At 29.8% G+C, this 11942-nt stretch overlaps 2 protein-coding genes and 2 long non-coding RNA genes across 6 annotated transcripts; 2 read left to right on the plus strand and 2 right to left on the minus strand.

Annotated features, from left to right (window-relative positions):
- Nucleotides 1-917: 917 nt before the first annotated feature.
- On the plus strand, nt 918-3879 carry LOC149886045 (uncharacterized). Of its 2 annotated transcripts, XR_016454128.1 has the most exons (3): nt 918-1551; nt 1674-2007; nt 3424-3879. It is a non-coding gene; the product is annotated as an uncharacterized LOC149886045 (long non-coding RNA). The 2 variants fall into 2 exon arrangements; XR_016454127.1 differs by having other exon boundaries at nt 960-1551; nt 1674-3879.
- A 1308-nt stretch (nt 3880-5187) lies between these two features.
- LOC145184582 (small ribosomal subunit protein uS5-like) lies at nt 5188-8080 on the minus strand. 2 transcript variants are annotated; one of them, XM_080060302.2, is made up of 4 exons: nt 7945-8080; nt 6250-6752; nt 5466-5625; nt 5188-5370 (listed from the first exon to the last, which is right to left on the minus strand). In XM_080060302.2, the coding sequence occupies exons 2-4, from the start codon at nt 6748-6750 to the stop codon at nt 5204-5206; spliced, it is 828 nt and encodes a 275-aa protein (XP_079916428.2). In that variant the 5' UTR covers nt 6751-6752; nt 7945-8080; the 3' UTR covers nt 5188-5203. The 2 variants fall into 2 exon arrangements, with proteins under 2 accessions (XP_079916428.2, XP_089949211.1); XM_090093085.1 differs by lacking the exon at nt 7945-8080 and having other exon boundaries at nt 6250-7061.
- On the minus strand, nt 7179-7625 carry LOC149886046 (uncharacterized). Its single transcript, XM_090093086.1, has one exon. The coding sequence runs from the start codon at nt 7623-7625 to the stop codon at nt 7365-7367; it is 261 nt and encodes an 86-aa protein (XP_089949212.1). The 3' UTR covers nt 7179-7364.
- Nucleotides 8081-10774: 2694 nt separating the features above from the next.
- LOC149886047 (uncharacterized) lies at nt 10775-11349 on the plus strand. Its single transcript, XR_016454498.1, has 2 exons — nt 10775-10820; nt 11063-11349. It is a non-coding gene; the product is annotated as an uncharacterized LOC149886047 (long non-coding RNA).
- Nucleotides 11350-11942: the final 593 nt, after the last annotated feature.

Genomic DNA, 11942 nt, shown 5'->3' on the forward strand with positions numbered 1-11942 from the left:
ATTAAAAAAAAAATCTGGAAATTCTACGATCGGATTTTATTTTATTTTGATTTTAAAATTCTTAGTTTTTACCTTTATCGACAGCGGCTTTTTCAGTTCTTAACATTCGCGTGCAATTAAATTTCAAGGTTTTTTTAAGACATATGTATACTTTGCTTATTATAGGAACTATCCAAATTTACATTTTTTAAAGAAGATTTCTATTTGTAAAATTATTTGAGAAAAAGTTAGGACTGCCACTATTGATAAATCATAAATTTCTTTCATGTTTACATCGCTTTCGATTTCTATTTATGAAGCATGCGCATAATAACATAGCGCTGTTTCGCTTTATGTAAACGACCGTGGTCTCAAGGCAATCAACAAAACAGACCCCTGTTAAAAATTTCTATCCTTCTAGCAATTAAAGATCTTGTTTCTTTTTGGAATGCTGTGCCAAAGTGCACTGTTGTCAATTGTTTTAAAAGATCTGACATCAACAAATTAAACCAGTAGATGACTGAAGCTGGTGATGATGATCCGTTCAAATCTCACAGAAGAGCTTGACCGTTTGCGAGAATTAGATCATAGTATTGTCTAAGAAGAGCTCTCAGCAGAATCTTTCATTGGTTTAGGTTGCGATGTAAAAACCACAAGTTCACTAGCCAATGAATGTTTTGCTATGCAACTCAAAATAGAGTAGTGAAATACGATCCTTAGGACTAAAGCTTGAAGATCTAATGAAGATAGAAAAGATTGAAGCAAATCCAGGATACAAATTCTTTCCAAAATTGTGGCCTTATCATTGGTTTATCAGGTAGAAAATAATTTTTTTTTAGGGAAAATCAGGTAATTTCCTTATTATCAACCCACACGGTCGTTTACATAAAGCGAAACAGCGCTGTTATCATGCGCATGCTCCAGAAATAGAAACGGAAAGCGATGTAAACATGAAAAAAGTTTATGATTTATCAATAGTGGCAGTCCTAACGTTTTCTTAAATAATTTTACAAATAGAAATCTTCTTACAAAATATAAGTTGTGATAGTTTCTATTATAAGCAAAGTGTACATGTCTTAAAAAAACCTTGAAATTTAATTGCGCACGAATATTAAGAACTGAAAAAGCAGCTTGTCGATAAAGATGAAACTGAGAATTATAAAGTCAAAATAAAATAAAATCTGATCGTAGAATTTCTAGATTTTTTTTTTAATACTGAAATTTAGTCTATGTACAACATTACAAAGCAAGTTTTACAAGTGATGACAATATTGGATTGCTTTTGGCTGGTTCTAAACTATATACAAGTGCTACAACTCAAAAATTTTACAAATTCTTATTCTATAAATAGTTGCTGAAACCTGGTCTGGAAATGAAAATGTGTTTGAAAATACTCCTTTCAACTTTTACAAAGAAGAGAATGAGAAGTTTGAAATAAATCTAGCACCTTAGGGTTATTTATGGTTGTTAATCTTTTATCAAAGATTTATGGAAAATAAGGGCCTCAAGAAAAATGCAAAAAGTTTCAATAATGTCATAACAGAACCAATGTTGAAGGTATCTCTAGATCAGGTAAAATTATTTTTCTCATTTTACTCAACTTTAACTAGTGATAATTTATTTGCTTTACAATGTCACTAAAGTTAATTTAATTTTTTTAAAATTATAACTCATATGCATACATTTATATCTAGATTTCTTTAACAACTCAGCACATTGCTATTGGGATTCATTTTAAATATTTCAACATGTTTGAAGAAGTAGCCCATGACATTTGATATTTTAATGGTGTCAGAAGGAGTTTTAAAAAGTAATAGTAGCATCTGTTCTAAAAAATATCATGAATTTATGTCAAATCAAAAACACATGTCAGACCTTTAAAGTTCTATTTTTAATCTTTTTGAACAAATACAGCTGGTAAATAATGCTATGGAAATGGCTACGTTAAGTAATCCTGAAAATGTGGAAAATATTAAGTCAATTTTCTTCCCTTAGTTTGATTTTATAAAGAAAAGGAAAAAGGAAATGGTAAGCATTTCTTAAAAATGTGGCATTGACAACATGATAATGTTAAGTTCTGTTTTTTAAGAGAATTATTGTTCTGTTTTAAAGAGTGGTACTGGCCTATAAATACTAAAGCCATCAATCTTTTTTTTTTTTCAGTGTAATATTTGTTAAAAACTATGTACAATTAAAAAACATTCTGCGTAAATAAATAAAAAAATAATAATAAGTTCATAAACATGCAGGGTCAGCAATTAGTATGCAATTTTAATTGCATTTTTAAACAATGATTTCTTCATAATTAGTCATAGTTTGAGTCTATATTTTTGCAAAAAGGTTAACATGCTGATAAAGGAATTTGATCGGTATCGCCATCATAGCATTTATAGATACAAAATGGTAGTATTTTCAATAATGGTTCTTAAATTAATTTTATTTTAAAATCTGTGCTTTCTATATCAATGTTTCAAGAACAGCAAACTGTAAAGACCTTATTTTGGTTGAACCCCTTCACAGTAACCTGATAACCAGTCTGGAAAAATTTTAGGTATAATTTCCAAGTAGTTAAAAAAATATCCTTGTTCAAAGTTGAAAAACTTATTTTTTCAGAAAACAAGAAAACAAAATAAAATCTCTCTAAAACATTCAAGACACATAAGCTACCATCAAAAAAACAGTTTCTTATGACTGAAATTTTAGCTCATTTTTTTTTTACTAAGAAACATATAAACATTATATATTTATGAAATCTACAATAGTTATATTATTCAAATTTATAAAGTAAAAAAATTGGAAAATTTTGATATTTTATAGGCTAGTACCACCTTAAGCATTTAATATAATATATCTGGAAGATTCCTGACCAATTTTTTCTTGTGGAAAGTATTACTACTGTTTAACAAATCTTAATTTGAAAGCAATTATACTACTTTTATACACAAAGCAATACAATACTTTGGAGCTTGAATCTACACTGAAGTAAGGTGATGGACTATGCACAAAACAACTTGAAGCTATATAACAAAAACTGAAAGTTCAGCAACAAGCATGTGCATAAATTGCTTAAGATTCCCTTTCCTTTAAAAATGAATTTATTCCAACTAAAAATCAATTGAAATCATTACAAAATATAAGCTACTATTTCATAAATCTTCTTCATGCTGTAGCATATTCTACTCAAAAAAAAACAAAAAAACAATGACATCAGAAATATTAAATGATCTAAGAATGTTTTTTTTAATATTTTTCTTTTTCTTTCTGCTTTTAATAAGTTTCTCAAAGTGCTTTGGAATTTTATTGTGTGTATAGTTATTGAGGTTGAAGAGAATACTGAAACTATAACAATGCCTAGCAAGATAACTTTGATGATTTATTATGATTTAACTTATAAAGCTGGGATTATAAGTACAAATATTTATGTTGCTATCATTTTTTCTTTAGAAAAAAATATTGTTGAACTGATGCATTTTTATCGTACAACTTGGCCTAGTGCTCAGTAGTCCTAAGGCTTTAGTGCCTCCAAAGTTACACATGTTGGAAGATCACGCTATTTCATCTTTGAAAAAATAGGGTGCTGGCTTTGAATTATATGGTGAAAAAGGTGGAAAATTAATTCGTCCTGAGTTCAACAATTTAAAAGATATTTATTAATCTATCCCTTGCCAAACAAAGCGGTTAAAAAGCATCCAAAAATTTTACTATCAGAAAACTAATCCTAAAAGTAGGATGTTACTTCCATAATCACGAAAAAGAAAGAGAAAAAACGAAAATTTTAATAGTTAAAAATGCTTTTAGCAACAGCATTTTACATTTCTAAATAATATATAGTTTTTTTTTTGTTCTTAACTAAACGCAAATAAAATGTAGTTGTAATAGTCAATAAGGTAATGCAGAAAAGTGCCTTTTTTGTCCATTAAAAAAATTGAATGCTAAGAACAGCCAAAAGAAATAACTAGAAGAAGGTCTCCTCAAACTTTTTCAAGAAATTTGGTTCCGTTTCCACGATTAAAAACTTAGAACGTAGTGTCCAAAAAATGTAAACAAATCGCATGTAGTTAACCAGTCATCTTTCTCAACAACAAATGTTAACGAATGTTTAGATGTTCCTTCTCTTGTTTTAAGTGTTTTAGTACACAACTGGGTTATCGTTAAATTAATTCAAATTAAAACAGCAACAAAAAAATTTATTTATATCGGAGAATATGCAATTACTTGGTTTCCAGCAAAAAATTACGTTCGTTGCTAAGGGCCGTAACCATTTCAAAAACGTTGATTTTTTCCCGTAAAATTTGCGCATGCGTACAATAACATAGCGCTACCAAACGACCGTACTCATTTCTCGATATTTCGAACTTTTCCCTTAATCTCCCTAGAGTTTAAGATACCGAAAGTCAAGTGTATATAGTTTTCACATTCAATAACTTCAGACCTTTTAGGTTTACATTTGGCTGCTAGATGAGATGTCACAGAAAATTTTCGTTAAGCTTTTTTGTATTTTAAAATACTACAATTCAAATTCATTTCAAAAAGCGTTTGAGTAAAGTGTTCCTGAACTTTAGAAGAGTTTTAGGTAATTTCAAACAAATTACTATCCTAGATGAGACATGGCTTGCCTGAAACTCAACCCCTTAAGTGTCCTGCCGAAATTTTTAATTTAGAGGATTCAGAGAGCCACCTTTAACAGACCGACCCAAGTTTTAGGATAATTCTTAATCTTACAAGTAGAGAAGTTCCTGTTTTTGTCGCTAGTAAGTTGCCGCGAGAACGATACAACTGCTAATGGGGCATTGAAGGTGTATATACACTAAATTTAGATCGGATTAAAAATGTTTTGACCTTTTCAGTTATTTAATTTCAATCGTTTCTCCTATCTTAACTTGTCGACACGACAGGTTTTCTGATTTTTAATACTTGAGCGTTTTTTTGCTCCGTTTTACTAGAAATGAAAGTGTAAATCCGTATTAGTGCCCTGTCAGAAACATTTAGAACATCGTATTTAAAAATGCAATTATTACCATCAACAGTTCTCTCTTATGCGAAAAATATCAATTACTTATAGAAATACGTTCCGTTCTCCAGGAATTTTTTTTTTCATACAAGATTGACTTGAAATTTTTTCTTTCTAAAGCTGTTGAAATCAAACTATCGTGGGAGTTATTTAAGGCTTATTATTACTAGTTAAAGAAAAGAGAAAAAAAAGTAGCATGATGTTGAATTAAGTTTATGCAGTTAACAAAGGAACAGATAATGGTCGACCATCAATATTATGGTTTTTCGCCAAATAATCTGTGTGTTCCTGGTAAGGTGTCTTGCCAAAAGTAGTTTCAGCCCACATGTCAGGTGTCAAATAGGAATAAGTCCGTGAAATAGCCAAATATGTTGACATGGCTGGATAATAAAAAAAAGTATTTTATACAATTTATAGAATTTCTAGACTGTTTAAATTTAACAAAAAATATAACACCAGACTAACTGGAACATACCGAAATTTCCAACAGTAGCAGTGGTTCCACAAGCAGATGTGTAACAATCCTCAACACCAGCCATCAATAGAAGCTTCTTTGAAACACCAGCAGCTACAATTCCAGTACCACGAGGAGCAGGAATTAGTCGAACAGTAACAGACCCACATTTACCAGTAACCTAAAACCATTTAAAGGAAATGCCATGAACAAAATGTGCTAACAAAAAAAACTTTGGCTTTTCATCAAAACAAAAAAATAGTTTAAACAATAGTCTGAATACATAGCCTATGTCCAGAACAAGTATTGTTATGCATTATTTAAGATTTTGTTGTAGCTAAGTATCAGTCATATCAACAATAATCAAAATTTCAAAATTGATTTTGTTAAATCTGAAAAAACCTTACACAAACATCACAACAAAGAAGACTAGAATTCTACAACAATTACTTAGAAAGTTAGAAGAGAAAGTGAACTGAATATCTCATGGAATAAGATATTTGGATATTTTATTATCAAAATCTTTACACAAGACATTTAAGCAGCAAAATTTATTACAAGTGAGGTTGCCTAAACTAAAAGCTAGATTTTTAAAATAACAAAGTTATTCCTGCACATAATAGCAAAAGTTTATTGTTAAAATAAATTATTGAATTCCTTGTTATGTGCTCCAAAACATAAGGCTTCTAAAATACTGGCTTTGACTTCTTTAATTTAAATTATTTACAATTTATAGAGAAAATAAAATAGTAAAATTTTGGATTAACTTATTTATACAGAAACAAAAATAAAAAAAAGCACAAACCTTGCAAGGTACAGTGTGGGGTTTACCTATTCTATTGCCCCAATATCCAAGTCTGACTGGTATGATGGAGAGTTTAGCTTGAATAATAGCACCTCTAATAGCAGTTGCAACTTCTTTTGAGCATTTCACTCCCAGTCCAACATGGCAAGAATAGTCACCTATTGCAACAAAAGCCTTGAAACGAGTTCGCTGACCAGCACGAGTTTGTTTCTGAACTGGCATTATTTTTAGTACCTCATCTTTTAGAGAAGGACCCAAGAAGAAATCAATTATCTCAAACTCTTTTATAGGCAGTGAATACAAATAAATTTGCTCTAATGTCTTTATTTTAAGATCTTTGACCAGTCGCCCCAGCTTAGTTACAGGAGTCCACTCCTTGTCTTCAGATTTTCCTCCTCGGCCACCTCGACCTCCACGTCCTCTACCTCTCCCACGGCCACCTCGACCTCCACGTCCAAAACCACCTCTTCCTCTTCCACCGGCTGATCCTGAGTCTGCCATTGCTATAATAATATTATTTTGAATTTAAGGCAATTTAAATTTTCCTAGACTATTTATGAGCTTAAAATAATTTGTATTTAGGTGTCAAACCAGGTGAGCAAAGGAAGCTCAAATGGATAACTACCTAAAATTTTCTATCTGGTTTTCAAAAGCTGATTAATAACATACAATTAATCACAAAAATAATGAAACCATAATAAGCACTAAGAAATTAATTTTTCATTTTTAAAACAAACTAGATTAAGTAGCTCTATGTCTATGTAACATATGTTTAATTGCTAAATTTTCTTTTAATAGAAAATAAAACCTTTCACTGAAAAGATAATGGTTGGTTAACTAACTTAATCACTAAGTTTAAGCCTAAAGTTTAGACTATGTTATTTTAGAATTATATCTAAATGTAAGAACTAGAGATTCAATCTTAAAAATTTGTTTAGTACAACATATATTCAAGAAATCTTTTTAGCATATACTTTTATTATTTATCTTTTACATTACTAATGTTTAATCAAAAAGTAAAAACAATTTAAAAAACGTAAAAAACACAAAAACAAATATTAAAATTTACAATATAAAACTTTATGGAAAAACATGTTTCATAATTTTTGGCTTGTTCAATTCACACCATACTTTGACTTAAGCTCTTCGACTAGTGTAATATATTCAGCCTCGGCGTCTTCTTTGGATTTTCCTTTTAAAGAACTCCATGCATCCCATTTATATTTTCCGTTAATATCTAATATTCCTGGACGAGCTATGTTAACATCACCTATTGTGGCTTGTTTATAAAGTCCATAAATTTTCAGCATTTCATCGCTGGTTGGTTGAGAAGCAAGAGTTTTAACTTCGGCCGCAGCAGTCTCGAAGGCAGACATTTTCAGGTAAAGAGCTTCCAACAGAAAAACTAAAAGAAAAATTCACCTGAGCTTAATGTAGCAAAACTAGTTAATCAAGTTTTAAAGTGAATATTTTTTTTTAAACTTAGCACAATCAAAGCTGCTGTCGAAAGCTCTTACCGCGAAAATGTCCACTAGAAACACCTTCTTTTATAAGAAGGCAAATAACAAGTTTTTAAGGTAAGGAAACATAGTTTTTAAAGAAATAAGTCAATAACTAAATATGAAAGTTGATATTTCTAAACAAAACATCTCTATCAAAAGTTAAGCAAAGATAAAATGGCATATGATTACTTACGTGTGTTCGGATTTTGAATTTATGCAAAAAGAACAAATGTGTAGTTAAACGCTTTAAATAAAAAGAGGCGCAATTCTAAATTCAGTGCCAAGTGAATCTAGTGAAATAAGAATTCGTGTAAAAAATTGGCTCTTTTGTCGGAATAAGCTCAATACAAAAACGGCGACGTACTTTTTACGTCACACACCAGCAGAGAATAAAAGAAAAAAGCTGGTAAAAATCTTTTTTTTTTTTTTTTTTTATTTGCTTTTAAAAATAGATATCTAATCCAACAACTTGCTGAGATATATAATAATTTCTTCAAAATACTACACACCTTTTTAAAAAGCAATACAAACTTCTTAATTTGGTGCAAAAAAAAAAAACGTACAAAATTTTGATGAGGAGACGCAACTCAACTTTTAGACACGGCGATCTTTCGTTTATGGATTTTCCTAATATCCGTGGATCTGGAAATTACCAAATAGTGAAACAACTCCATGTAACCTATTTAAAATGTTTTATACAATGCGAATTCACCTTACTTTGTAAACAAAAACTTGTGCGTTATACAGTCAGAACGTTGTTTTTTTGTTTTCAAAAAAAAAAAAAAATTGTTTTGACAAATAAAATGCAAATAAAATTCACTTTTAAGATTATCGACGTTCGGCGGCAGATTACCGACGTTCGGGGGCATTTAAAAATACACACGAAGGAACAAAGGAATTTTGATTTTTTTTTTGACAATTAGGAAATATAAGACCTGTTTTATTAAGAAAAGTAGAAAGAGAAAGGTTTGTTATTTTTATTATGTAGAATTTACTATTTAAAAAATCACTCTTTTTTTAGAACTTTTAGCCAAATACGTCACGAGATTCCAGGTCTGCAAAATTATTTAACTTTAAAGAAATAATTGCGTGTCTGTATTTTGTTCAAATAAATAAAGACATAATTTCTTTCTGTATTTTGTTTCGTTATAAAAAACTTGGTGTTTTTACTGTGGACCAGTACCTAAGTTTTCAATATATATATAACTTTAGAAGATTCTGGAGATATTTATTTTCTTTTTTAAACAAAGGAATTATTAAGTATTATTCTCAACTGGAGAATGCTGTTAGTTATGTTATTAATAATGAAACAGATTCTAAGCGAGCAAGTTATATTAGGCATCAAGTCACCAAAACCAATTGAACGACAAAATTATGGATTAGTTCTCAAAGTTTTTTGTGATGAAACAGTTGCAGCATTACGTGTAAAAATTCCTGAAGCTAAAGATACTGCACTTTTTATTGGAACAGTTGTTAAGTGATGGCTTATTGTCAACAGTAAAGTGAAAGGTCTATATATATTAGATTAAATGATATTCGAAGAAAGCCTATTACTTCAGTCAATGATTAGCAAATAGATTTCTTAGAGAACTATATTTCTTATCTTGCTGAAAGTTTGAAATGCTTAAATTCAAAATTAAGGAGAGAAAAAGTTAACAATGGATACTGTGAGTGCTTTGCAAAAAAATTTAAAAAGATTAGCAAGCTGTGCCAAGTATTTGTTGAATTGCAGTGTATCTTATGTATTGCTAGGACAAATGCAATCAGATGCACTAGAAAAATAGTTTAGGAAATATCAGCAAGGGTCAGGTGGCACATATCTGATAACTGTGCAAAAATGTTATTCAAAAATTTGGAATCGGCAAAACTTGTCATTTGATAGACGAGCAAGCAGATTTTACAATATTTCCTCCTGCTGACCACCACTGTGATAACTGTGAACTTGATGTGTAGTTTGATATGTCAATATGTGAAAATTGTGAGGTTCAGTTGCCAAATGAATGCAAAAAAGGGCTTTTATATATTGCAGGTTTTATTGCTTACAAACTTCCGGAATTACATTCAATTTTAGAAAAAACAGACACCTTTGATATGTTTCAAGAAAATGGAACTTTGATTAGTTCTTTGAACAGGGGAAGACTAAGAGAACCTTCTGACAATTTAGTCTAATTTGTTATTTATTGTTTTTTAATATTTGAAGTGACACTAGTGAATAAAGTTTTACCATTGCTGTGCAAGAGAGGATTAATTGACATTTTTATTAACTGCAATAGTAAATTTCAATTGCTTGTTCGAAGTGTTAAAAAATTTTGCTGCATTTTAGCAAACATTTCTTTAAACAATTATTGTAAAAAACACTCTGAAGATTTTGGGAAGGAATGTTTAATAAAACAAGTAAAACTTTCAACTTCAAAATAAAATACTTCGAGTTAAAAAAAGTTAAAATAATTTTAATAAAATAAAGTTAACATATTTGTTTGTTTTTATCAAAAAATTTATTATTTGTATTACAAGTGTTAAACAGCTAAAATAAACATATAGTTATAAAAATGAGATTTAGTCATTTTTAGCTAAAGTCTTTAAATTTTTATTATAATTAACTTATTTATAAACGTAAAAAAAATTTCTACAGTATTTGCTTCCGAAATTTAATCAAAATGTTTTGTTCTAATAAAGCTCTTTATTTGTTTCTGAAGTTTGTTTACAAAAGCAAGGATAAAAAATAATTTTAACCGTAAAAAAGTTGGCCTTCGCTAATTTTACGGAAAATGAGCTGTTGTAGCCTGTTTGAGAAGGCCTTGAAATTACGGAATGAAAAATCTTATAAAAATAAGGCCGAATGATAAAACACGGACGATCTCGAAAAATTTACTTCACCCTTTTCCCGTTTATGTTGCATATTTGCAACAAATGATTTGCTAATAATTTTTTTGGTTATAAAGTTTACCCACAACATTAGGAGTTTTGAAATATGTATTTTAGATCTTTCTATTTTTATTTTGACGCAATATAACCACAATAACATTTTCTTTTGAATAATGGCAGCTCAAAAGAGAAGTGCTATTTTTAGTAAGTTTTAGTTACTATCGTTAATGCTCATTTTTGAATATAGGAAAACCCATGCTGACGCTTAAAACTTTTTAATTGTTATGTGCTATGATTGAAGTTTTATATTCGTGTCATTATAAACTAAAACAAGCATAAGATATTGTTAGATTTACCTCCTAATTTATTTGTTGCAAATGTGCAACATTGTCGGATCAAGGTATAAAAAATGATCATTTTTTTTTACTATATGATTTCTCTGGTAGCTCCTACAAAAACTTGTAGAATTCGAAATTTTACTGTACAAGAAGCTGTTAATTACGTACTTGAACCAGATTCTGATTCTGAGTTATCAGACTTAGTGAAATCAGATGAATCAGGGAATGAGGCAGAACTTGAAATTGGCAATGTTGTTTTCAGTTCTGAAGAATCTGAGTGAGTCAGTTTTGATTACCATTGATTTGCTTTGAGAATTGATGTAAATTTACATTAATTTTTTTATCTTTAGGACTGAAGAAGAAGAAGAAGAAGAAGAAGAAGAAGAAGAAGAAGAAGAAGAAGAAGAAGAAGAAGAAGAAGAAGAAGAAGAAGAAGAAGAAGAAGAAGAAGAAGAAGAAGAAGAAGAAGAAGAAGAAGAAGAAGAAGAAGAAGAAGAAGAAGAAGAAGAAGAAGAAGAAGAAGAAGAAGAAGAAGAAGAAGAAGAAGAAGAAGAAGAAGAAGAAGAAGAAGAAGAAGAAGAAGAAGAAGAAGAAGAAGAAGAAGAAGAAGAAGAAGAAGAAGAAGAAGAAGAAGAAGAAGAAGAAGAAGAAGAAGAAGAAGAAGAAGAAGAAGAAGAAGAAGAAGAAGAAGAAGAAGAAGAAGAAGAAGAAGAAGAAGAAGAAGAAGAAGAAGAAGAAGAAGAAGAAGAAGAAGAAGAAGAAGAAGAAGAAGAAGAAGAAGAAGAAGAAGAAGAAGAAGAAGAAGAAGAAGAAGAAGAAGAAGAAGAAGAAGAAGAAGAAGAAGAAGAAGAAGAAGAAGAAGAAGAAGAAGAAGAAGAAGAAGAAGAAGAAGAAGAAGAAGAAGAAGAAGAAGAAGAAGAAGAAGAAGAAGAAGAAGAAGAAGAAGAAGAAGAAGAAGAAGAAGAAGAAGAAGAAGAAGAAGAAGAAG

Source organism: Hydra viridissima, unplaced genomic scaffold (genome assembly GCF_058129835.1).
Source record: "Hydra viridissima isolate aposymbiotic clone 2 unplaced genomic scaffold, HvirCarnegie_v1 scaffold_7, whole genome shotgun sequence".
Classification (NCBI taxonomy): Eukaryota; Metazoa; Cnidaria; class Hydrozoa; order Anthoathecata; family Hydridae; genus Hydra; species Hydra viridissima.

Coding starts and splice junctions, on each gene's coding strand:
- LOC145184582 (XM_080060302.2), bottom strand. CDS start 6,750: ATGGCAGACTCAGGATCAGCCGGTGGAAGAGGAAGAGGTGGTTTTGGA. Junction 5,626..6,249: donor CCCACACTGTACCTTGCAAG/GTTTGTGCTTTT, acceptor AAATGGTTTTAG/GTTACTGGTAAATGTGGGTC. Junction 5,371..5,465: donor TGCTACTGTTGGAAATTTCG/GTATGTTCCAGT, acceptor TTTATTATCCAG/CCATGTCAACATATTTGGCT.
- LOC149886046 (XM_090093086.1), bottom strand. CDS start 7,625: ATGTCTGCCTTCGAGACTGCTGCGGCCGAAGTTAAAACTCTTGCTTCT.